At 48.2% G+C, this 14,352-nt stretch overlaps 1 protein-coding gene across 4 annotated transcripts in view; it reads left to right on the plus strand.

Annotated features, from left to right (window-relative positions):
• The window catches only part of Eip74EF (Ecdysone-induced protein E74), a 332,864-nt gene that overhangs the window by 274,058 nt on the left and 44,454 nt on the right, over window positions 1-14,352 (plus strand). For 3 of the 4 annotated variants that reach the window (XM_033465704.2, XM_033465703.2, XM_033465706.2), the window contains 3 exons: window positions 2,708-2,965; window positions 9,626-9,793; window positions 10,380-10,619. In XM_033465704.2, the coding sequence (XP_033321595.1) occupies window positions 2,708-2,965; window positions 9,626-9,793; window positions 10,380-10,619 (666 nt within the window). The remainder of the gene's footprint in view (window positions 1-2,707; window positions 2,966-9,625; window positions 9,794-10,379; window positions 10,620-14,352) is intronic. The other variant, XM_033465705.2, reaches the window with a different exon arrangement.

Consider the following 14,352-nt stretch of genomic DNA (forward strand, 5'->3'; position numbering starts at 1 on the left):
CAAAAAGTCTCGAAAGTTCAAAGGTCCGTAACAGAACGGTGGATCCGAGACCGCGGGGCCCTCCCCGATTTCGCGTGCGCGGCGATCCCACCGTCGTGATCGCGCGGCGTTCGTTTCCGAAGAACGCGAACGGATCGGCATCGACCGCGAAAGCCGAGCGATTCCGACGTACGGATAGAAAGAGCGAGAGAGAGAGAGAGAGAGAGAGAGAGAGAGAGGCGGGCGCTCTCGAAATAAGGAAATCGAGCGCGGGCACGTTGTTTCTGCGAAGGGGGGCCCCGGTGGCACGGTTTCGTCATCGCCGGGACTTTCTCACGAGAGACAGAAACCCGGTCGGCCAGACTCGTCTGGAGCGCAACCACACATCTCGCGGGCCTCATCCGATTGCGCAACCCCCGGTCTGCGAAGTCCGATCGTTTCGAACGTGTGGGCGCGCCGAAAAGCGAGAACCGCGCGCTGCCCGGCGGGGGCAGCGCGGGGTGGGCGAGGGGGGGAAAAAAGCGGTCGACACACTTTTCAGCGAGCACGAGGAGAAACGAGCGACAATGACGATCCAGGGGACCACGGTCGAGAGAGGCTGGCGGGAGTCAAAGAAAGCGGGCTCGCTCGCGGGGCCTCGCCGCGCGCGCGCGTTCGCCACGCAGGCTACGCGGCGTCATCGGCGCGGAGTCGATTTTCCACGCCGTGGTTAGGCGAGGCGCGGCGCGGCGCGGCGAGGCGAGGCGAGGCGGGCCGAGGCGATTTTTCCCTCCCGTCGCAGCGAGAAATTGCTTAATGAAGCCGCGAGGTTGGCGCTGCCTGAAAGGAAGGTAGAAACGTTGCAGTGGGTCAAGGAGAGACACCGGCTTTCACTTCCTCTCCGCAGCGCCGCGCTATACCCCTCGAGAACACCTCCCATGCCTCTCTTTTTTTCCCCCGTCGCACTTCCTCGGCCTTCTTGCTACCGTTAGGAAGCGAACCGGCCGATCGAACCGCTCGATTTCTTCCCTTCGATCGAGATCCCTGTTCCGATCGAACGGAAATCATCGAAAATCGTCGAATCTCGCGGTTATTCGATCCACGTTTTTCCTAGATCCCGCGTCGATAGTCTTGTACAACTGCTGTTAGAAATGACCGAGAATGTGATTCGCGGCTGTTCTCTTGTGAGATTTACGGTCATTTCTCCACGATTCGCGCTCGGATTGCCCACGGAAATGGACAATTTCGGGGAGCGGGGATACGATTGTTCGAGCAATCCGAGCGCGAATTTGGGAGAAATTGCTGTTTGTGTTGCTATGAACATGTCTGTATCGATTAGGATAGCTAGAACGCGTGCAATACGAGGACATATGTGCAGCGAATCTTTGTGCGACGTAAAAATGTCCGCGTCGGTTGCACTGCGCGAGATCGAAGCGCAAGTTTTCTCTTTCTTTCTCGCAATTTTCATAATTTCGCAATTTTGATACTTGGAGCATCGAGTTCTCAGTTTCTGTTCAACCCTTTGCACTCGAAGCCATTTTCACGGTAAGTCTGAAATAATTTTTCTGACTTACGGTAATTGCATTTTATATGACAAAGCGCATTTTATGCGTACGAAATTGAGTCTCCTGATTTGTAGAACGGTTATGCTTTTAATAATATTTATAATCTAAGCTTCGACGAGAGAGATATAATAGTGATATTAGAACGTGATACAATCATTTCAGTGGTGCCTCGGACTCGCCACTCGAGTGCGAAGGGTTAATATTCTCACCGTTTCAAATTATGCACATTTTTGCTACGAATGCATAAAAGTCGGTGTCTAGTAATACGCATAAGCGTTCGCGAACTTATTTCTATAAACGTATTAACGATAACGCGAAGAGAAACTGTGCCAAAAGCGTGCGAAACGGCCTGCAAATCGCTCGAAAAATCGCAGAAATTACCTTCGAAAAGAGCCGATCAGCCGAAACTGTGTACAAAGACGAACAGTTTATAGAATTTTGATAATTTCACGTTGATATACTGAGAACATCGCGTTCTTAGTATCTGTTTAATATTCTCACCGGTCCAAATTATACACATTTTTGCTACGAATGCATGAAAAGCGCCGTCTAGTAATACGCATAAGCGTTCGCAAACTCATTTCTATAAACGTATTAACGATAACGCGAAGAGAAACTGTACCAAAAGCGTGCGAAACAGCGTGAAAATCGCTCGCAAAACCGCAGAAATTACCTTCGAAAAGAGCCGATCAGCCGAAACTGTGTACAAATACGAACAGTTTATAGATCGCTCGATCCGTAGCGAGAATTCCTTCGATCCGAGACCGCGGAAAGATTAATAGCAGCATCGGCAGACGGTTCCGATTGGAAACCGGCCGCGATCGAAGTCCGCGATGGAACGTAATCCACTCCTATGCTCTATAAACAATCGCGTGGCATGAATGAAAGCGAGCGCGCGCGCGCGGCCGCCGAATGTTTACGTTAGGGTTGCGGCAACCCGAGGCGCGAAAGAATGGATCGCCAAGTCGATCGGAGGCAGTCGGCTGGAAAGCGAAATCGCCGGTGTTCCTGATCCCCTGTCGGTAGATGTAATCCTTCTGTTATGCAAATAACCGTGCAAGACTCTCCGGACGGCGCTGTAACACTTTAAGTGTTACTTACAGCTGTTTGTTCGCGCCGGCTGCGAAAACGTGGACGCCGAAGCTAACGTAACGCTTGTTTTTTTTTCTTTCTTGTAATTCCAGTGGACACCAGGGAAGTCCAGCCACACGATGCTAGCGAGAAGGAGCAGCTCGGCTTGGCGAGCGTTAAAGCGGAGCCAGGATCGACCGGCACGACGACGACCACCACGGGGACTCGTCTGTTGCACGGTATTCTCTCCCAGCATCCCCAGCAGCACGGTCTAGGGGTGCAGAACGGATACGGCCGCCACTTGGCCGGCCATGCTCAGATAGGCCAACCGCCCTACACCACTGCCACTATCGCTTCGACGAGTACGCCAGGTCAGTGATAGTTCCGGCCACCATGCCCCATCCCTTGTCACGGTCCCTTGGATCGATTTTGTTCTTCTTCTAGAATGCCCATCTTCTCCCTTAGTTTTTCAAGCGTTTCGTTCTCTGTCCTTTGTTTTATCCCTTATTTCTTCATTTATTTTGTACTTTATTTCTTTCTTTATTTTGCCTTTTATTTCGTCCCCTTATTCTTTATTTTGTCCTTTAGTTTATCCTTTATCTTTTCGTTTATTTTATCTTTTATTTTGTCCTCTATTTGATTCTTTATCTTGTCCTTTATTTTGTCCTCTATTTTATCCCTTATTTTGTCCTGTATTTTGTCCATTATTCTTTCCTTTATTTTATCTTCTATTTTATCCTCTATTTTATATACTTTATTTTATCCTTTATTTTTTCTCCTTCATTTTATCCTTTATTTTTTCCTTTATTTTATCTTTTATTTTGTCTTCTATTTTATTCTTTCCTTTATCCCTTATTTTCTCCTGTATTTTGTCCTTTATTTTATCTTTTATTTTGTCTTTTATCTTATTCTTTATTTTATCCCTTATTTTATGCTGTATTTCGTCCTTTATTTTTTCCTTTATTTTTTCCTATCTTTTATTTTGTCCTATCTGTTATTTTTTCCTCTATTTTACCCCCAAGACGGCGGTCTATTTGACGACGTACATTAAAAGCTACGTAACGAGTAAAAAGATCAAAAAATCGTCAACAAAATAATGAACCTTGCAAACGTAAATGAAGGACAATTTTTAACCTGTTAGACGCGAAACGACGAGCATACTCGTCGCAGAAAAATCACAGTTTTACGTACGCTGCAACGAACATACTCGTCCTATGATTTCAATGAAACGTATTCGTAAGATCGGCAAAAATATTGAGAACCGCGTGGGAATAAACTTAAACTCGATAACATTACTATATAAACTGTTAATTGTTAAACGGTAAATATATCGTGCTACATCGAATAACACCGAATAATATAAAACAGTCCGCGTAACGAGAGATCGGCAGCCTTTGCCTTCGGTTTGCCTTTCTCTAGATTTCCAGCGAAAATAAGAGAAACGGTTGTTCAGGTCGCCGAAAATTTTCCGGGGAGAACTGCTAGCCGGGGTTCGTGAAAAATTGAAAGATTAATCATTTAGAGGCGTCTGCGCGCGCGAAACGGGGCGAGATACGCCGGGCCGTTCTAAAAGCGGAAGTCGAGAAGCCGGTTAAAATTTCTTGACGAGTGTCCCGCGAAAATAGAAAAACCGCGGGAATAGAAAAAGAGAAGAGAAGAGAGAGAGTGTGTGTGAGAGAGAGAGAGAGAAGGAGACGACGCCGAGTGAAATCTCGCCGCGTGTCGACGGCGAAGCCGAGAAATCGATAATGCCGGTACGCGGACGCGACTTCGACAGGAATTTTCGCGTTTTTTACCGCCACCCCGTCGTCTCCGGCGATTAATGTCAACGGCGGGGGATTGCCGTCGGCCGACCGACCGACCGAGAAACGGCCAATGGGAGGCCGCGCGAACGATCTACGCGTCTACGTGCCCATGAAAACCTGTCCGAGAGGAAAGTCAAACGTTTACCGGAGCTCGGCCGATGCCGGGCGAGAAACGATTTCCTGTCCGGCTGTTTACCAATCGGCCGCCGATATTGCTCTATAAATATTATTATTGGCCGCGGCTGCTCGATCGAACGGAAAATCGATTCGCCGCCGTGTCGCAACCGGCTCCGCGAAAATTCGCAGCGTTCCGTTTCCAGGACCCGGCTCACCGACCCGAGCTCTTCGATCCTTTAAAAGCGCGTTTTGCTCCTTTCGAAAATCGTAACGATCGCGGTCAGATCGTCAGATTGACCTCTTTATCGCGCCAACTTTTTATTCGAATTTATTTTATTCGTTCTGAAGGTTCGACCGGTCTCTTTTTTACCCTAAATTAAAATTAACCCTTTGCACTCGAAGCCGCTTCAGTTGTGAAACTAAAAGAATTTCTCTGCCTTATAGTATTTCCATTTTATATAACAAAGCGCATTTTATGTATATGAAACCGAGTCCCGCGATTCATACAACATTTAAGCTTTTAACGATTTTCAAGAAATCTAAACTTTGATAATATATAAAATAAATTAATATATAAATATGTAATAATGATAGATAATATAACTTTGATAATATATAAGATAAATTAATATATAAATATGTAATAATGATAGATAATATAACTTTGATAATATATAAGATAAATTAATATATAAATATATAATAATGATAGATAATATAACTTTGATAATATATAAAATAAATTAATATATAAATATATAATAATGATAGATAATATAACTTTGACAATATATAAAATAAATTAATGTATAAATATATAATAATGATAGATAATATAACTTTGATAATATATAAAATAAATTAATACATAAATATATAATAATGATAGATAATATAACTTTGACAATATATAAAATAAATTAATGTATAAATATATAATAATGATAGATAATATAACTTTGATAATATATAAAATAAATTAATACATAAATATATAATAATGATAGATAATATAACTTTGACAATATAGAAAATAAATTAATATATAAATATATAATAATGGTAGATAATATAACTTTAATAATATATAAAATAAATTAATATGTAAATATATAATAATGATAGATAATATATAAATATATAAAAATGATCTTGGCACGTGATACAACGATCTCCGTGGTGCCTCAGAGTCGCCGCTCGAGTGCAAAGGGTTGATACCTTCCGTGCTAACGAAGCTCGATCTGTGATCCGCGTAAAATGTGTCGACGCTAAATCTATGTGCAGTAAATTCTTCCTAATTTGTCTTCAGCTTGTAAACAATTTGGAAAGAAAAGATGCGATTATTCCAGCCTCGCGGTTCATTTTTATAGCTGCCGATTGTTGACGATTATAAAGACGAGGCGCGAGTCTTCCCTAATCGTCCATTTTTGTCAACAAGCCGAAGGAAAATTAGGCCAAAATGACCGGTCTCGCGATTGATTATTTTCGAATTGTTGAAATTATAACGACTCTTTCTCAACAAACGATCGCACGAATTCCATCGTTCGAACCGCGAAAAATCGAAATGAAATCGATCTTTCCATTCTTCGAAAAACGCGCGTCGGAGCTCGACGGGTAAACAATATTCGACGAAATGAGCACCGTGCTCAGCTAATCAGAAATCAGAGATAATCGACGACGCTTCTTCGACTGATAAGGCTATAATCCTCGCGCAAAGAAGGCCTGGCATAGCGCAGAACAATTTCGGTCGCCTTCGATTTTCTCGGGAATAGAATCTCGGTCGAGTCTCGGGGCATTTTAACGCACGATTTACGAGCGGTAGGGACGGGGCGATCTCGTTGAAATTTCCATGTTGCCTTCTCGAAAGACCCTTCGCAGCCCGCGAGACGCACAGTGATTCGCAGTCTTGTAATCGCGCGGGTAAACAATCGCGACAGCTCGAGCCGGTTAAAAGATTCCGCTGCGTCTTCGGCGGACGGGCTCGAGGGGAGGAGGGTGATCTCGAGCCACCGTTAAGAAAAGCTCGCCGTCGTTGAATAGGGTGCATACTTGACTCCGTAACGCCGACAATGCTTGCCTAATGCGTGCGTGATCCGCTGCATAGAAGATGAGCCCTTGTCCCGCACTGTCTTCGCGCCCTTTAATTCCTTCGTCCCCTGTCTTGCAGATCGGCAAAGCGGTCCTCGCCCGGCCGCAGAAACGCTCGACGTCTTCTCGCGTCTTGCGCCATGATTTTCCACTCGTTGACCTCTCAGTTGCGTCGGTCAATTTTTTTTATCATCTTTCGCGGTTTCTCTCTCGGCAAGTTTTGCAAGTTCAACGCTACGCGCGCGAAATTTCGATTTGTCTGCGACGAGAGCACATCGATTGTTCGCAGCTAAGAGGTAAAAATCGTCGAAAAAAAGAGAGAGAGAGGGAGAGATCGCGTTTCGGCTCCAGGAAACGCTCGATTTCGCGCGAACACGCGGCGGTCCGCTCGCGGAGAATCCGCGCGAAGGCGCGCCGAAACGGCGTGCGTTTCTCCGAATCGTGGGACCGTGGAATCGCAAGAGACCGCCGAGCGAATCGGAATGGACCGATTTCCACAGCCGCGGAGGCGAAAGGGAGGGGTGGTAGAGATCGGTTTGTAATCGAGATCGGGACGGTAAGGAAAGACGGCGCGGCGCGATTCTCGTGCGAGCCGGTGAGAAGAAATCGCGCGGCGTCTCGGGCCGAACCTTTGCAAAAGTTGGTTGCGTAACGCGAGGTTGGCGCGGGGACGGGAGAGCTCTCCTCGGCGTTTCACGAGCGATCCGGTTCAAGAGAGCGAGCGAAGAGCAAAGCGGCGAGCAAGCAAACAGCTCTGCTCGCCGGGGAGGTCGATTACCGAAATAATCGTCGGTTGCATAAAAGGCTACGGCCGCCGCGAGTGCCGAGTGTGCCGCTGGACCCCGCGAGAGCGATCGAACGGAGCCGGCTTCGGCTTCGGCTTCGGCTTCGGTGCACGCTCGAGATGGACGGCGGTTTTGCATAACAGCCGACGTCGTTTCCGACGTGTGTCGGCGGCGGCGGTGACCGAGACGGGCCAAGACGGAACGAGACGGACCTTTCCGAGCGCGCACAGGACCTTTAAGGACTGGTTCCAGACGCTTTGCTTTCTCCCTTTCTCCTCCGGTCCCTCTCTCCTCTCTCTCTCTCTCTCTCTCTCTCTCTCTTGCTCTCCCGCTCTCCGTGCCTCGAGGGAGAAAGAGAGAGTGAGATAGATAGAGAGCGAGAGAGAGAGAGAGAGAGAGAGAGGAGACACGGGAAGAGGGAGAGACAGAGACCGTGGGAAGCACGAGCGATATGCATACCCAATGACCGGATGACCTTCGCCCGTTGCATAAAGATGCCTTTAATTGACGGCGCACGCGAAAACACGTTCGGCGCGCTCGGCTGCTCGATAAAGCGAGCGAGTTAGGAACCGCTCGCTCGCTCGCTCGCTCGCTCTCCTGCTCGCTCGGACCACCTCGGAGCCTCTAATTCGCTCCTCCGGCGCACAAAGACCGGAGAGAAACCGAGCGGAATGAGTCCCAGCGACGACGACGACGACGATGACGACGACGGCGTCGCGTGAAATTCGACCTCCTCGTCCCAGAAAGCTCCGCGCGGCTCCTAGCGCGCGCGGCCGCTTTAATTTCGGTCGCGATCAATCCTCTTGCTCCGTTTGACCAGCTTCATTTGCAACCAGACTGCCAGCAGCCACCTCCGCGCCTTCTCGTTTCTTTTTAACAGCGGATCGGTTCGATTACGAGCGAATCGAACGAAGCCGCCGCTCGATCAGCAACGCCGGAATCTCGTCGCGAGCTACGATCTTTGTCGTCGCCGGTGACAGCTGCCAGACACGATTTACTAGACTCGCTGGATCTGGACGTTTCTGTCTTCGAACAGACTCATTGCCGCGCGATCTATTTCACAGCCGTGCTGGACAGAAATTCTTCGCCGATAACGATCTCCTATAGACGGCTATGAATATTTATCGGCGCAACTATACTCGATGTGTAGCTCCTAAACGTGACTCGCTTCGACGTAGACGTTCAATTATTCCGCCGTCGTTGGCTCAAATGTCTTATCCGCTAATTTGTCACTTTGCAGGGTATTTTGCAGTGACGGGAATATTGCGCGCCTTTTAAGCAACGCTAGATAATATTCTATACTCTGTCGAACTCATATATAAGACTCTATACAAGGTTTCCCAAAATTATGGTCTTTCCAGGAAACGAGGGATTCCTGAGATTATTCCAAGCAACTTTTTCCTCGGCGAAAATTCAATCCGCGGCTCCGTTTACGAGTTATCAACGAAAAACGCTGACCAATGAGAGGCGAGCTCGGCTGGCGCGAGGCGGTACGGCCGACGAGCGCGCGACGCCCAGTTCCGCTGATTGACTCTGCCGCCACGCGCCGACCGATCTCGGCTCGCATTGGTCGCCGTTTTTTGCTAATATCTCGCAAACGAAGCCGCGGATTGAATTTTCGCCAAGGAAAAAGTTTCTTTAAATAACCCGAGGAACCCTTTATTATGAATTGCGAGACATTTTCGGGACATCCTGTATAGGACTCAATTTAAAACTCTACATAGGTCTCGATATAGATCTCAATAGAACTCTATACAGTTCTAACTGTAATTCCATTTATTTAAACAATATATTAACAATCGAAAGCTTCGCTTTTTAACGACCAGAAATGCTAGTTGGGACAATTCAACCAAGGTAAACAGTCATTTAGAAAACAAATCGCTTTGCGATAAAAATAAAGAAAAATCAACAACGATTGTCGCGGCCGTAGCAATCGGCTTAGATCAAAGATCGCCCACGCAACGCGAAGATCGGCAGAGTCTCCTCCCGAGAACAGGTATCCGCGATGAAGCGTGCGCGCCGCGGAAACGACACGACGCGCTCTCTTTTCTGCGGTTTAGCGATTCAGTTCGGCGCGGAAACGGCACGGCGATCGTGCGGGTCGGGAGAGGGAGGAGGGTTGTTGCAAAATCGTTGGGCCCGGCGAGCGGGTCTCCCCGGCCGACGTTGATCGGCGTCGGCGATGGACGGCAATTACCAAAGGAAGCGTATCTCTGTTTTGTTGCATGGGAAACAGGAAGCGGATCACTGCCAGCGAGCCCCGCGGACAGCGGAGTCAGCGACGTCGAGTCCAGCACGTCCTCGGGCGCTAACGAGGACGCGAATCTCTTACTGAAGACCAGGCTCAACCCTAACACGTCCCTCCAGCCGAGCCTGGCGTCCCATCACTCTCATTTGTCGTCAGGTAAGTGGACGTCGTCGCCATCCGCGCGTCGAATAGGAGAAACCGGCCGGACGTGGATAGATAGATAGACAAACGAAGAGCGAGAAAGAGAGAGAGAGGAGAGGGAAATAAAAGCTCGTAATTACGGAAGACGGCTCAATTAAGCGAGACGGACGGCCTAGACTCTAGACGACCCGTAGACGACGACGCGACGCGACGCGACGCGACCCGCGGAGACGAAATCGTCGCGGACGATTCAGACAACGCGGCGGGAATCGACAGACCGATCGTCCCAATTTCCCCGAAAGAGACTTCTCGAAATCGTTCGAGCCGTGTGCATCATTGATAAACTCGGCGCTCGATTCGTCGCGGCGGCGATGGGAGAGCCGATCGGTGAAAATTGAACGAGCTACGCGATCCCTCGAAACTCGATAGTCCCGGATTATCGAGCGCGGGACGGACGGCGCGGAGCGGCGGGTACCGTCTCGCGATACCCGATTGTTTATCGATTTGTTCGCGGTGTAAACGGGCCCGCGCGTCCGCGAGAACGATTCCGTCGGACGACACAGAGTTTCTCATGGCACCTTGTTTGACGAATGCCCGACAGCAGCACTCGGCAGGTCAGCCTGTCACAGTCCTGGCGTTTATCCGTCGACGGCGGGCTTCCTGCCGCCCTCCTATCACCCCCATCAGCATCATCCCTCCCAGTACCATCCGCACAGAGGGAGCTCGCCGCACCATCAACACGGGAACCACGCCATGGGACCGGCCATGGGACCGCCGCACCACCATCACCACCATCAAACGCAGAGCCTCCAGCACTTGCATTACCGCCAGCCTCCCACACGTAAGTCCAATTACTCTAATCATATTGTAAATTTTACTTTCTCATTGGCGTTCAATTTCGTTAACCCTTCGCACTCGAGCGGTGAACCCGAGGCATCGCTGATAATTGTTACATCGCGTTCCGAGATGATTTCGATGTGATCGAAGCTTCGAGTCGAGAAAGTTGAAAGTGTCATACTGTTCTATGTTATTATTGAATTATTATTATATTATCTATTGTTCGCCCTCTCGCTGCGGCGGGTTTTCTTTATCGAATTCGTTCAGGTCACTCTCGTTAGTTGTAAAATCGAAGGGAGCTCGCGTTTTTATTGGATCGAGGCGCGACGTTGAATAAATAGTTGCGAGTTGCTGTATTTCTCGTTGGCCTCAGCTTTCGTTAACCCTTTGCACTCGAGCGGTGAACCTCGGCGGTGAACCCGAGGCTGATAATTGTTACATCGCGTTTCGAGATGATTTCGATGTGATCGAAGTTTCGATTCGAGAAAGTTAAAAGTGTCATGCTGTTTTCTGTGAGTCGCACGGCTCGATTGCATACGCGTGAAATGCACTTTGTCCGATGAAATGGAAGTAAAATAAGTCGGAAAAATTGGTTGAACGCGAGCTCGGAAGGCTGAAGAATTCAAGAATTTAAGCAGATCAATTAAAGTAGCGAGAAACGGAAAAATCGAAGTCGCGTAACGGGAAATTTCGTTGTCCTAATTATTATCATTGTTATTATCGTTACATTGTTGTTATTATTATTATTATTTATTAACCCTTAACGGTCCAATGCCGCCATACACGCGGCAGAAATCAACAAAACCGTAAAATCTGGCAGGAAACATTGGAAGAATAGGCATGAAAATATATCAACGAAGTTTTAATTAGAAAAACGAATATCTCTCTTCTCTATATTTTTTTTCTATATTTTTCTTTTCTATATTTCTCTAAATTTTCAGTAAAAAATTTCTCTTCGTCCGAGAAACAGTCTGGACTTGGCAGTGTGTAAACTGGAAATAAATAGTTTCGGTCCCCTAAGGGTTAATTAACGGGCGCGAGCCCTCGGTACAGAAAGAATCTCACGGCCAATCGAATCTCACGACCCTCGCAAAATACATGATCGTGTCTAAGACGCGCGAACGCAAGTAGAAAAGTCGAACGAATTCTATAAAATCGTTAACGTCGACGAGGATACCATTTAAGGAGTTAAATCGGTCGTAGGAGCGTTCTACGAAACTCTTGTATGAATAACTTGTGAATTCCAAGAGCCGTCGATGATACATTTAAAGCAAAGTTCGATAAAATCGCAGGGCTCGAGATCGATCGATAGATCAGATTATCGCGATAAAGGCACACTCGGACGCGTTATCAAGAAACGTAGCGACCAGGCGAACGACGCCGGATCAATCGTCGTAGACTGCGATCGAACGTCTGTTTTCAGCGGAGCGAAGCATCCGGTCGTCTTTCGGGCGATTACGTTTTCATTCGGGTAATTATTTCAGTGTCCGCGAGGAATCGATCGCGCGACGCGACGCGACGCGATGGGACGCGTCGGGACGCGACGGGTCTCCCCGCGGCGGTTGATCGTTCTTGGGAGAACGCATTCAAGTTTAAAGGCGCACCGGGTTCTTCTTCTATTTCGAAAGCCGAGCGAGTGTATTCTGATCGATGAGAGAGCCGCCGGCAGCGGGAACGGAACGTATCGGAACAGACGTCTCCGTTTTAATTCGAGACGTGACCCGTTCTTTATTACCAGCACGACCGTCTTCCGCTATTGTTCGATATCGATCGGCGCCCGGTTAAACGAACAGGCAATGCACACGACAAGCGTATAAGTCATACACGTGGAAAGGAACGCTTCGCCGCTCGTTATCCTCGCGCCGCGCGCGCCGGGGCAAAATATAGCCGCCGCCGCTCGCTGAAAGTTTCGTAAAGCCGCGGATCGCGGGATTAACGGCGGCATTATGGTCGGCTATTATCGTAGCTGCTTTTCACGATCCGGCCGAATCGACCGAAACGAAACTTCGGTGTTACGCTGCGGCGAGCCCGCGCCGGGATCGAGAACACCTTTGAGCGCGTATTTATCGGCAACGTTTGTGTGTCGCGCTATTATCGTCGCGAAAGTGTTCGATAGAAAAGATCGAACTCGATCCGTCCCTACTTCGCGCGTCAATAATAAAATCAACGGAATCGACGGGATCAACAACGCGAGAGCTCGGAAGGCTGAAGAATTCCGCTCCGCGAGCGAATGGATTGAAGCAGCGAGAAGCGGAAAAATCGTAGTAGAAGAATCTATTACTATCTAGAATCGGCTAGAATTAATCGATTGGATTAGGATAACTAATGCTTGATTTTCGAAGATGTTAGACATCATTTTCGATGATCTTCCACCTCGATCCGTTCTTACTTCGCGCATCGATGATAAAATTAACGGAATCAACGGAATCAACAACGCGAGCTGGGAAGGCTGAAGAATTCCGCTCCGCAAGCGAATGAATTGAAGCAGCGAGAAGCGGAAAAATCGTAGTAGAAAAATCTATTACTATCTAGAATAGACTAGAATTAATCGACTGGATTAGGATAACTAATGCTTGATTTTCGAAGATGTTAGACATTATTTTCGATGATCTTCCACCTCGATTCGTTCCTACTTCGATGATAAAATTAACGGAATCAACAACGCGAGCTGGGAAGGCTGAAGAATTCCGCTCCGCGATCGAATGAATTGAAGCAGCGAGAAGCAGAAAAATCGTAGTAGAAGAATCTATTACTATCTAGAATCGGCTAGAATTAATCGACTGGATTAGGATAACTAATGCTTGATTTTCGAAGGTGTTAGACATTATTTTCGATGATCTTCCACCTCGATTCGTTCCTACTTCGATGATAAAATTAACGGAATCAACGGAATTAATAAAGCGATTCAACTTGGAGACAGTTCTCGATCGACTTAGAAGCCGGTGCACCAAAATCGCTCCTCTTTTTTCGCGATTTCTCTCACGATCGTATCGTCCCGATGAATAAATAATCGGCGGTTTCGGAGGCCTGTAATTATCGTGCTCGCCGAGGAGCCGAGGCTCGCCGTTCGAGGTACCGGAAGAGCGGCCGGAGTCGAAAAACGTTCACGAAAGCCGTTCCCCCCACGAAATCCCGAGAAAAACTGACTCGGAATCTGGCTCGGTTACGCGCCATGGAAACAATGAAACGGTCGTAGGGCGGGGGAGGTAAGCTCGATGGACGGCCGCAGAAGCAAGGGAGAAGCGCCGAGACCCGGCTCGTCGGCGCGAACATTTAATTGCGTTTCGCGAGACCGCGAGAACGGTCCAATTAAAACGGCGCTCGGTTCTCGGTCTGGCTAGGAATATCGGTCAAGCCAAGCTCGTGCTCAATTTCCACGTAACTGTCGACGAATGCCAGGCAGGAAGCGTCTCGTCTAGTTCGGCGGTCTAAAGAGAGAGAGAGAGGGAGGGAGGGAGGGAGGGAGAGAGGGGGACAGATAGAAAGAGAGACCGAGAATTCGCGACTTCCTCGTGGATGCAAAGTGAAAGGACTCTCGGAGTGCAGAAGCGTTTCGCTGCGAGGAAAAGGCGACGAAGACGGCAAAAGCGAAGCGGAAGAGCGACAGAGAGAGAGAGCGAGAGAGAGCGAGAGAGAGGAACGCACTCGCGTGCTGTTTTCGTGTGTACCTGTGCATCGAGCGTGTCGTCATCCTCCTGCTCGTCGGCAGAAGTCGCAGCGACGCCGACATCGGCCGA

The sequence above is a fragment of the Megalopta genalis genome, chromosome 1 (genome assembly GCF_051020955.1).
Source record: "Megalopta genalis isolate 19385.01 chromosome 1, iyMegGena1_principal, whole genome shotgun sequence".
NCBI classification, from domain to species: domain Eukaryota; kingdom Metazoa; phylum Arthropoda; class Insecta; order Hymenoptera; family Halictidae; genus Megalopta; species Megalopta genalis.